This window comes from Lithobates pipiens, unplaced genomic scaffold (assembly GCF_037356315.1).
Source record: "Lithobates pipiens isolate NorthernLeopardFrog02 unplaced genomic scaffold, aLitPip1_a1.2 Scaffold_24, whole genome shotgun sequence".
NCBI classification, from domain to species: domain Eukaryota; kingdom Metazoa; phylum Chordata; class Amphibia; order Anura; family Ranidae; genus Lithobates; species Lithobates pipiens.
In genome coordinates this window covers 15,024,733-15,037,343 of record NW_027507786.1, presented here as the reverse complement: position 1 = coordinate 15,037,343, position 12,611 = coordinate 15,024,733, and the positions used below count along the sequence as shown (strand labels likewise).

The 12,611-nt window shown below is 46.3% G+C and overlaps 1 protein-coding gene across 1 annotated transcript in view; it reads left to right on the top strand.

Moving 5' to 3' along the window:
- Nucleotides 1-12,611, top strand: part of LOC143929675 (vomeronasal type-2 receptor 26-like) — a 56,732-nt gene that overhangs the window by 32,473 nt on the left and 11,648 nt on the right. The window contains exon 3 of the mRNA XM_077453618.1: nt 1,574-1,783. Coding sequence (XP_077309744.1) covers nt 1,574-1,783 — 210 coding nt within the window. The remainder of the gene's footprint in view (nt 1-1,573; nt 1,784-12,611) is intronic.

Below are 12,611 nucleotides of genomic sequence, written 5' to 3'. Positions count from 1 at the left end.
GGCCTAGGAGGAGGAGGAAGGAGACGTCATGCAGAGGAAGCCACGTCTCCATAAACCAGAGGAAGGAGGACACAGTGTGAAGCTGCTGACTGGAGGAAGCCTACACCATAGATTGGATTAGTGCTCGGCTGCTAACCGACCAACTGGGGGGGATGCAGGAGACCCAACTAACCGATGGGGGGGTGGCAGCTGACAGATTGCTGTCCCCACAGAAAATATACCACCAGCCACTACTGTCAAATTTTCCTCCTCATCTTCCCAACTTTGTTGAAGAGAATGTGGGCAAGTAGGCAACCTTATGTATGTCCTATGGGGCTGTCCTAGACTTACCAGCTTTTGGTTACGGGTGTTCCAACTATTAGACACTTGCACTGGCATCCTAACCAATATTAAATAGTTACATAGTAGGTGAGGTTGAAAAAAGACACAATTCCATCAAGTCCAACCTATGTGTGTGATTTTATCTACTTAATATTGATATTGACCTCTACCCTCCTGCCTATAGACCAGTTGCCACCCATGTTCTGGCAGTAGCAAGGTTGACTATCCTTAGACTTTGGAAATCAAACTTATCCCCCAATGTTTCAGGAGGTAGTAAATATGGTCAACTCCAACTATACTTTTGAGTGTCTATTAGCATTTAATGCCCTTAAGTTCTCAGAATTCTCCCAAACATGGAGCATATGGGTCAATAGACAACCTTCTTACCAGTGATGGCTGGTATTTTATTTTTGGGGGGGTGGCAAACGATCCACCTGCCCCTCACAGACCACACCCACCACACAACCCCCCCTCGATCGGGTCATAGATGGTACCCAGAACCAAACCCCCGTTCGGATGGCCGGCCGTGTCACAGGGGAAGGGGGTGGCACCCCCACCCCTGGGTCAGTAGTCGAAGTCCTGCACTTACCCCATCTCTCAGGCAGTGCTCTGGGCTCTGGGTGGCTTCTCTCTGGGCTGTTCTCTCTGTCTGCTTCCTCGTGTCTCCTCCTTCCACCTCCTTGCGGCCAATCCAATCAGATCTGGATCAGGAGGAGAATGAGTGTTACAATAGCAAATATTAATTAGCTATTGTCACACAACTGGATGGGCTCAGGGTGCAGTGCTCTGCACCCCCAAGCCCACCCTTTTTTGAAGCCCATTAGAGCCTCTGGCTTTAATCAGGTACTTTAAAAAAAAACATTGAAATCCATGCGTCCAGCACCCCGCATGTAGATTAGGGGACCGGACACATGGATGGGGGGCGGCGCCCGTGCGCCCCTAATAGACGGATCACCACTGCTTCTCACCCTGTTTAATGTTCTGCAGTGTCCATACTTTGTTCTTTGTATACTATAACACTGTACACTTATTGTTTTGAGCTATGTGTTTTGTGTTGTAATTATATTGCATGTTGCTATGCATTGTTTATCTTTGTTTGAAAATCTATAAAAAAAAATAAAAAATGTAAAATTACTTTTAAAATGCTATTAACATGTGAATATATTTTAGTTACCGGGTTTACATCTACCTAAATGTAGTAATTCAGTAACAGTGAATTTGTAATGTAATAAGCAATATTTTTACTTTGCAGTTCAACAGGCACTTGAAAAAAATGTCACATGCAGATGTCGCAACAAGAAAAAGAAATGAAGAATTTATTCCATATTTTTCTGTTCAGAACCATGTTTTTGTTAATGGGAGCTTGTTTACAAAAGATGTTTTGATGTTCTTTAGTAATGGGTCAAGTTATGAGAAAGTTGTATTTAATTCTACAATTCAATGGAAAAATAAGAAAAATCAGGTAAGGCTGTAGGAGATTCGGTAAGGGGCTATAGAAAAAAGACCTAAAAATGTTTGTATGCCGTAATCTTAACTATCAACTATCAGAACTATTTCCCCCATGGTGAATGGCTAAGGACTCATGTTGCCCTAAGATAAAGCAAGAATTATGTAAGAGTCTTTTCCCCCACATTTCTTTCTAGGGTAGACATTACATTTTCATATCTCTTAGGCCGCGTACACACGCGCGGACTGTTCGCCCAACTTTGTCCGCTGAACAGTGTTTGGGCGGACAGTCCGCTCGTGTGTGGGCTTTCAGCGGACAGTTTCAGCGGACAGTTTGACGAACAAGGTTTTTCGGAAATTCCGTAAAACTGTCCGCTGAAACCTTGTTTGAGCGAACAGTCCGCCCGTGTGTAGGCTTGTTCGTCAAACTAAGTTCCGCGCATGCTCAGAAAGGATTTACACGCCGAAAGTTATAATGCAGTGTATAGGACGTCGTATTTTTCGTCCCGTCGTACGTGCCGTTCACGTCATCGCGCACGGTTTCAGCAAACTGTTCGTTCGTCGTGTGTGGGCATGTCCGTCCATGCTAATTTTGAGCGGACTGTTTGCCGAAACTGTTTGACGGACAAAGTTGGGCGAACAGTCCCCGCGTGTGTACGCGGCCTTAGGCCGCGTACACACGGGCGGACTGTTTGCCCAACTTAGTTTGTCAAACAATCCGACAGACAGTCCGTTCAAAATTAGCATGAACAGACTTGACCACACACGATGAACGAACAGTCCGCTGAAAACGTGCGTGATGACGTGTACAGCACGTACGACGGGACTAGAAAAACGACGTCCTATACACTGCAATGCAACCTTCGGCCGTGTAAACCCTTTCTGAGCATGCGCGATACTTAGTCCGTCCAACTTGCCTAGACACGAGCGGACTGTCCGCTGAAACCAAGTTTGGACGGACAAAACCAAGTTTGAACGGACTGTCTTACGGAAATTCCGTAAGCTGAAGCCCACACATGAGCGGACTGTCCGCTGAAACACTGTTCAGCGGACTAAGTTGGGCGAACAGTCCGCCCGTGTGTACGCGGCCTTAGGCACCTTCTGTCTCTTGTGGGCTTTCTGGAAACCATGTGATGAACTGGTAAATAATATCAGGATCAGAGTTCTGTGCAGGCCACTTGAGTTCCCCAACACCAAACTCATGAAATCAAGTAATGCCGAAACAAAAATGAGCCTTTCCTAAATTTTGACTTTGTCTCTTTGCATGTTGATGGTAATATATTCAAAGGATCATTTATGAGCATGCAGGTTAAGGATATGTATTCATATAATCATAAAAGTAAAAATATGCAGAGCATAAGAAGAAGAGCAAGAATGAGACACGGGGGGGGGGGGGGTAGAGGCAATGATTACTAATGTCACCTGCCCTTTGGGTAATGCCAATAAGGGGACAATCACGGTGAGATGCAGCCGCCCGCCCCCCCCCCCAAGTAGAACAATGGTGACTTCCACTTGGAAATTCCTGTAAAGGAAAAAACTCTATGAGAAATTCATAGGGCCCCTACAAAGCAACATGTGCTCCTATACATGCTTTAGGGGCTGGACTTAGATATGTCTCAGTCGACTTTAAGCAACTTTTTAGAAGGGAGGCGTAAACATAAAAAAAAAGGAATGAGATCAAATGAGAAAAGAGAGGAGAAGGATTTCAAAAAAGGAAAAATCTAGCGATTGGGCATTCATCTATTAAGATTTTCCCACGCTACTTGGGTTTTCTGAAGTGGAGTCAAATTTGAATGTAATAGTTTGAACTATGCCCCATCTTGACACCCCCTAATCTGAATGAAGTGTTTGCGGATCTAATTACAGTGCTTTGAAAAAGTATTCATACCACTTGAAATTTTAAATTTCTTGTGATGTTACAACCAAAAACGTAAATGTATTTTATTGGGATTTTATGTGATAGACCAACACAAAGTGGCACATAATTATAAAGTGGAAGAAAAATGATACCTGGTTTTCATTTTTTTTTTACAAATAAATATGTGAAAAGTGTGGGGGGAGGGGCATTTGTATTCAGCCCCCTTTACTCTGATACCCCTAACTAAAATCTAGTTTAATCAATTGCCTTCAGAAGTCACCTAATTAGTAAATAGAATCTACCTGTGTGTCATTTAATCTCAGTATAAATACAGCTGTTCTGTGAATCCCTCAGAGGTTTTTTAGAAAACCTTAGTGTACAAACAGCATCATGAAGGACAAGGAACACACCAGACAGGTCAGGGATAAAGCTGTGGAGAAATATAAAGCAGGGTTAGGTTATTAAAAAATATCCCAAGCTTTGAACATCTCACGGAGCTCTGTTCAATCCATCATCGGAAAATGGAAAGAGTATGGCACAACTGCAAACCTACCAAGACATGGCTGTCCACCTAAACTGACCGGCCGGGCAAGGAGAACATTCATCAGAGAAGAGCCAAGAAGCCCATGGTAACTCTGGCAGAGCTGCAGAGATCCACAGCTCAGGTGGGAGAATCTGTCCACAGTAGACATGTGCAAAAGGAAAAAATTTGTTTAGTTTCATTTTGTTTTAATTTGTTAATTAATTAATTTTGTTTAGTTATATTAGTTAAATCCATTAAATTCGTTTTCGGATTTCGTTTTGTTTTCTACCGAATTCGAAAAATCAGTCGCATTCGAAAATATTTCAACCGAATTTGAAAATATTTCTACTGGATTTGAAATTATTTTAGCATGATTCAAATTTTTTTCAACATGATTTGAAATGATTTCCACCGCATTCGAAACTATTTCAACCGGATTTGAAAATATTTTGCAACCTGATTTTGGGGCCATGTATCTCGTGGTTTACTTGGTGCTAGAAACCCCAAATAGACTCAGTAGCCCCAAAACGCAGGACTCTCATCTACTAAAACAAGAACTCAGAAGAGCTGAAAGAACATGGAGAAGAAATCACACAGAGGAAAACCACACAAACTACAAAGGACTCACGGAGAATTATCACAAAACAATCTTCAAAGATAAAAAGGATAATTTCTCATATACGATTTGAACCTTAAACCGCCCTTGGGAACTTTTTAAAATAGTCACTCAATCAATGAACCTGGTATGCCTAGAGCCCCCAGCAAACGAAACCCAAGATTACTGCAACAAACTGTCAGACTTTTTCATCGACAAAATCGAAACCATCAGGAAAACAATTTATCAGAAGAAAACAGCCAACCTCAGCCATCAAAAGCCAAAAGAGGATATCTACACCAACATCCCACAACCGCCAAAGTTTTCGCTGACCCCAATTACCGCAGGCACCACTAAAAACATCATCAATAAACTCTGTGACAGTACATCACCAATTGACATCATCTCCACAAAACTACTGAAAGAATCTTCCGACATTGTGGCTCCCACTATAACACACCTCATAAATTGGTCATTCCAAGAAGGGAACATTCCAGACGCCATCAAACAACGCTTTGTCAAACCCCTGCTAAAGAAACCTAACCTCGACCCTCAGGACCCAAACAACCATAGGCCAATAACAAGCCTCAACACCATTTCCAAGATCATGGAGAAAGCTGTAGTACAACAGTTACAATGCCACCTGGATACATACAAACTCCTGGACCCGCTGCAATCAGGCTTCTGCCCGGGCCATGGAACAGAAACAGCGCTCCTCAAGATCTGGGACAATGCCCTTGAAGAAGCGGATGACGGAGAGTCATGTCTCCTGGTACTGTTAGACCTCAGCACAGCGTTTGATACAGTAGACCACAATACTCTACTCTTCCGCCTCACAGAAGTTGCAGGAGTCAAAGGCTCAGATCTTCAATGGTTCGCATCCTTCCTAGGAAATCGTTCACAGAGAGTAAAACTAGGAGAATTCTCCTCTGAATCCCAGACAGTCGCTTGCGGAGTCCCTCAAGGATCGCCCCTGTCACCACTCCTCTTCAACATATACATCCGCCCACTCCTCCAAATCATCAGATTGTCAGACCTCTGCTTTCACTCGTACGCTGACGACATGCAACTTTACTTCTGTATCACCGGACAAAGAGACCATCACCAACAACTAGAAAATTCCCTCAATTTAATAGAAGACTGGATGACCACCAACTCCCTCAAACTCAACGAATCAAAGACAGAGCTTCTTATCCTACAATCAAACCATAACTCTGTAACCAAGTCCTCCTGGACACCGCCTGACATCTTTGGGAAGATCATCTCCTCAAAAACCAAGGCCAAGAGTCTCTGGGTCATTTTTGACTCACAAATGTCAATGGATGCACAAATAGGAGCAGTAATCAGTGGTTCTCACCATCTGCTACGCCTGCTACGCAGACTCATCCCTTTTATCCCAAAGAATGACAAAGCAGTGGTAGTTGGAACAGTCATTAATTCATGACTTGACTACGCAAACTCACTTTACATAGATTACCCCAATATCAACTTGCGCGATTACAACTTATCCAAAACACGGCGGCAAGGTTGATAACAGGAAAAAACCCTGGGAATCAATCTCCCCTTCCCTAAAGAACCTACATTGGCTAAACATAAAGAATCGGATCACATTCAAGACCCTCTGCCTCACCCACAAATGCATGCATAGAGACGCTCCTCAATACCTAATTGAGAAAATAAATCATTACACACCAAACCGCAGTCTTCGATCATCTAACAAAAACCTCCTCCTCGTTCCCAAATCCCGGTACAAATAAAAGGGGGATTGGAGATTCGCTGTCCAAGGACCTCGGCTATGGAACGCTTTACCAACCAACATCCACCTGGAAGAAAACCATCTGGCCTTTAGGAAAAAACTCAATACATTCCTCTTCTAGATGATGGACAACTAAGCTCTTCGCTGGGCCTTGAGGCGATTCAGTTCGCGTTGTGCACTATACAAATATTTCACTCACTCACTCAGATGTTGTAGTGCTAGTTTTATTGTGTTTGCATACCAAATTTGGTGTTTCTAGCTACAAGTGGCCCCGAGATATGTGGCCCCAAAGTCGAGCCCCATATGTGGCCTCATTTTGTGACCCGACTTTGGGGCCATGTACCCCCAATTTGTTATGCAAACACAGTAGAACTAGCACTACAACATCTCCAAATTTAGGGTTTCTAGCACCAAGTGACCCCGTGGTACGGGGACCCGACTTTGGGGCCACATATCTCGGGTCAACTTCTAAATGTGGGCCCCGTACCTCGGGGTCACTTGGTGCTAGAAACCCCAAATTTGGAGACGTTGTAGTGCTAGTTCTACTGTGTTTTCATACCAAATTTGGGGTTTCTAGCTATAAGTGTCCCCGAGATACTTGGCCCCAAATTTGGGTCGCAAAATGTCATTCTCTGCTGCAAAGAACATATTGCCCATATCTCGGATCACTTGGTGCTAGGAACCCCAGAACTTGTGGCAGGTGACGTGGCAAGTGGACAATCCACAACTTGGTCATGTGGCAGGTCACGTGGCACTCATGGCTGGTCACGTGCCACTCATGGCAGGTGTCGTGGCAAATGGACAATACACAACTTGTGGCGGGTGATGTGGCAAGTGGACAATACACAACTTGTGGCAGGTGACATGGCAAGTAGACAATGACATACAGCATATGTACTTGCCTGTCAGGGTCGTTACCTGGATGGTCGCGGTGCTGCCCGTGTTGGTGCGCCCCGATGTCCTGCGGTGCGTGCTGGGGTGCGTGCTCCTGTGCGTGCGGTGTTGTGCGCTCCTATGGGCGCCGGTGCGCGTCGGTGTGTGCCCTCACGTGCCCCTGCTGGCGCTGGTGCGCGTCAGCGTGCTGTGGTGGGCACTTCGGTGTGTCTGCCGGTGCTCGGGTGCGCGCGCGCCCGTGCGCGCGCCCGCGCGCGTCGGCGCACGCACGTGCGCGGTGCTTGGCGCCAAACGGCCTATTTAGGTTTACCACTGACATCTCCCAGTTGCTGCCTGATCAACAGCTTCTCGGTTCCTGTCCCGTTGTTCGTATCCTGTGTTCCTGTTGCTTATCTCGTGACGACCCGGCTTTCCTTTGACACCGCTGACCTCTGCCTGCATCTGACCTTCGGCCTGTTTGACCTCTCTTTTGCCTGCTCCTTCTGTGCCTCTGCTGCCCGCCTGTTGCCGTACCCTGCCTGCACCCGGACCTGCCTGCTCTGCTCCTGTTCTGTACCCAGTTTGCCTGTGCCCTACCTACACACCTGCTGCCGGAAGCTTCCTGCAAGTTCCTGCTCCTGAAGCCATATCACAGGCTCTCTTACCACTCCGCACTCTCAGCCACCTGTCTGCTCTATCAGGGGTTGTAAGTCGGACACGTACGGGAGACCACCCTCTGCCCAAGCGGACTCATCGGTTCGGTAAGTGCCAGCCTGACAGTATCAGGCAGCCATGACTGAGTCCGGGCAGGGGGCCTCCCCTATGGATGAGTTATGCAGACATTTGGCCGGTCTGACCCAAGCCGTGAAGAGTCTCCAGGATGGCTACTCAAGGTTGGAGGAGCAAGTCCAAGCCTTGTCCTCCTCATCTAACCCTCAAGGAACCTCCCCCACCGGTCTTTCATCTGCACCCTCCGTAGTGATGCTCCCTCCAGAGCCAAGGGTACCTACACCCGAGAGGTTTTCCGGCGATCGCACCAAGTATCGTGCGTTTCGCAACTCTTGCGAACTGTACTTCGCACTGCAGCCCCGGACATTCTCTCTAGAGGCAACCAAGGTGGGCTTTGTAATTTCCCTGTTGTCCGGCGAGCCTCAAACCTGGGCCCATCGTTTACTGGAGCAGAAACCTGGAACCCTGGATAGCCTTGACAACTTCTTCTTGGCCATGTCTCAACTTTATGAGGACCCTCAGTTGACTGCGACTGCAGAAGCCGCACTACACTCTCTCCAACAAGGTCGCAGAGCGGCCGAGGACTATGCAGTGGAATTTCGCCGTTGGAGCTCCGACACGGATTGGAATGACGCCGCCTTGCGCCACCAATTCCGGATGGGACTTTCTGACCCCCTTAACCACTTGACCACTGGGCACTTAAACACCCTTAATAACCAGACCAATTTTCAGCTTTCGGTGCTCTCGCATTTTGAATGACAATTACTCAGTCATGCAACACTGGACCTATATGAAATTTTTGTCCTTTTTTTCACACAAATAGAGCTTTCTTTTGGTGGTATTTAATCACCGCTGGGTTTTTTTTTTTTTGTGCTATAAAAGAAAAAATACCGAAAATTCTGTAAAAAAACGAATTTTTCTTTGTTTCTGTTAGAAAATTTAGCAGATTAGAAATTTTTTCTTCATAAATTTTGGCCAAAATTTATACTACTACATATCTTTGGTAAAAATAAGTACAAATTGGTGGATATTATTTGGTCTTTGTGAAAGTTATAGAGTCCAGTCCACAAGCTATGGTGCCAATATCTGAAAATTGATCACACCTGAAGGACTGACGGCCTATTTCAATTCTTGAGACCCTAACATGCCAGAAAAGTACAAATACCCCCCAAATGACCCCTTTTTGGAAAGAAGACATTCCAAGGTATTTAGTAAGAGGCATGATGAGTTTTTTGAAGTTGTCATTTTTTCCCACAAGTCTTTGCAAAATCAAGATTCTTTTTACTTTTTTTTTTTTTTTCACAAAATTGTCATATTATCAGGTTATTTCTCACACACAGCATATGCATACCACAAATTACACCCCAAAACACATTCTGCTATTACTCCCGAGTATGGTGATACCACATGTGTGAGACTTTTACACAGCGTGGCCACATACAGAGGCCCAACATGCAGGGAGCGCCATCAGGCGTTCTGGAGCACCCAGGACAATTCTGACATTTCTCTCCTACATGTAAAAATCCTCATTTATTTGCTAGAAAATTACATAGAACTCCAAAACATTATATATGTTTTTTTAGCAAACACCCTGGAGAATACAATGGTGGTCTTTGCAACTTTTTATCTCGCACGGTATTTGCGCAGTAATTTTTCGAATGCTTTTTTTTGGAAAAAAAACTGTTTTGTGCTTAAAAAAAAAAAAAACACAGTAAAGTTAGCCCAATTTTTGCATAATGTGAAAGATGAAGTTACGCTGAGTAAATAGATACCTAATATGTCACTCTTCAAAATTGCACACGCTCGTGGAATGGCGGCAAACGTCGCTACTTAAAAATCCCCATAGGCGACGATTTACATTTTTTTTACTGGTTATATGTTTTGAGTTACAGAGGAGGTCTAGGGCTAGAATTATTTCTCTCGCTCTAACGTTCGCAGCGATACCTCACATGTGTGGTTTGAACACCGTTTTCATATGTGGGCGGGACTTACGCATGCGTTCGCTTCTGCATGCGAGCACATGGGGACAGGGGCGCTTTAAAAAAAACATTTTTTTTTATTGTTCATTTTACTTTATTTATTTTAGTTTGACATTTTTTTCCCCAAAAATAATTTTTTTGATCACTTTTATTCCTATTACAAGGAATGTAAACATCCCTTGTAATAGGAATATGGCATGACAGGTCCTCTTTACAGTGAGATGTGGGGTCAATAAGACCCACATCTCACCTCTAAGCTGGGAAGCCTGAAAAAAAAAAAGATTCTGGCTTTGATCGTATTAGCGATTCGGTAGAAGCACCGGAGGGCGGAGGGCGGCGGGAGATGTCTATGGCTGGGTATTGCAGGGTATCACCGACTATGGCTGGGTATCTCAGAGCATGGTGTTGCAGAGTACTGCGTTGCAGAGCATTGCAGGGTATTGGCGGGTGTTGCAGAGCATTGCAGAGTGTTGCAGGGTATTGGCGGGTGTTGCAGAGCATTGCAGAGTGTTGCAGGGTATCGGCGGGGGTTGCAGAGCATTGCAGAGTGTTGCAGGGTATCGGCGGGGGTTGCAGAGCATTGCAGAGTGTTGCAGGGTATCGGCGGGGGTTGCAGAGCATTGCAGAGTGTTGCAGGGTATTGGCGGGTGTTGCAGACCGTTGCAGGGTATTGCAGAGCGTTGCGGAGTGTTGCAGGGCATTGCGGAGTGTTGCAGAGCGTTGCGGAGTGTTGCAGGGCATTGCGGAGTGTTGCAGGGCATTGCGGAGTGTTGCAGGGCATTGCGGAGTGTTGCAGGGCATTGCGGAGTGTTGCAGGGCAATGCGGAGTGTTGCAGGGCAATGCAGAGTATTTGCAGGGAATTGCAGAGTATTTGCAGGGAATTGCAGAGTAATGCAGAGTATTTGCAGGGAATTGCAGAGTAATGCAGAGTATTTGCAGGGAATTGCAGAGTAATGCAGAGTATTTGCAGGGAATTGCAGGGAATTGCAGAGTAATGCAGAGTATTTGCAGGGAATTGCAGAGTAATGCAGAGTATTTGCAGGGAATTGCAGAGTAATGCAGAGTATTTGCAGGGAATTGCAGAGTAATGCAGAGTATTTGCAGGGATTTGAGGGGTTAATTTTCGGTGAGCAGCGATGTGGGCACTGCAGATGCAGCCCACATCGCTGCTGACACCGAACTCTTCCCCCTCCGCTGTACCGATCGGTACAGAGAGGGGGAGGGAGGAACCGGCGTCATAACATGACGCCGGCTTGTTTACAAGTGATCACTCCGTCATTTGACGGAGCGATCACGTGGTAAACGGCCGCGATGAGCGGCCGTTTACCGTGATTCGTGATGCGCCGGGTCCACTGGACCCAGCGGTCACGGATGCTCTCGTGTGCGCGCCCCAGGGGGCGCGCGAGAGCAGAATTCTAGGAGGCCGTTAATTAACGGCCTCTTAGAGTTAAACAACCGCCCTGATGCCGTTAATCGGCAATGGGCGGTTGTTAAGTGGTTAAGGATGAGTTGGCACGGGTAGGAATACCACAAACCCTGGATGAGTTAGTCAACCTCTCGATCCAGATTGACCGCCGGTTAAGGGAACGCCGGTCAGAGAGGTCCTCCAGCCACTTCCGTCCCACCTGGGTGCTCCCCAAGGTTCCCAGTTCTGCTGGTCAGTTCTCTTCTACCTCTTCTGCTCCCGCTCTGGAAGCTCCGGAACCAATGCAGCTCGGGTTACTCCGGCCCTCGTTGACCCCTGAAGAAAAGCAGCGCAGACGTACCCTTAACTTATGTCTCTACTGTGGTGAACCTGGGCACTATGTCAGGGCTTGCCCCAACAAGACACGTAAGTGTGTTTCCTCCTCCTTCATGTGTGCCTCTGTTCTACGAAAACCCAGTTCTCACCTTGCCCTTCTCCTCACTTTGCAGCTTCCAGGAGGGAGTTTTCCAGTGTCAGCCATCATTGACTCCGGAGCATGCAGCTGCTTTATCGATCTGACTTTCGCTGCCAACCATCACATCTCGCTCATACCCAAGGCTCAGGGGCTTGCTGTACATCTAGCCGATGGCTCCGCTCTTAGTTCCGGTCCTGTCACTCAAGAGACTGTTCCTTTGCTGGCTACTATGGGCACCTGTCACCAGGAGCACCTACGTCTGGATGCCATCTCCTCCCCCTTGTTTCCAATTATCCTGGGGATACCTTGGTTGCAGGCCCACAATCCAAGCATTAACTGGGCCACAGGAGAAATCAAGTTTCTTTCCGATTACTGTCAACAACACTGCTTGGCCCAACCGACATGCAACTCCTCTCAACTTCTCTGTTTGGATGTCGACCCGAAATTGCTCCAGACCGTTCCGGAACCCTACAAGGACTTTGTGGATGTTTTCAGCAAAAAAGGCGCAGATATTCTTCCCCCCCACAGGCCTTATGACTGCCCTATTGAACTGTTACCAGGTACCGAAGTCCCCTTTGGGAGAATTTTTCCATTAACGGAACAGGAGTTAGGCACGCTGAAGGAGTATATTGACGAAAACCTAAAAAAAG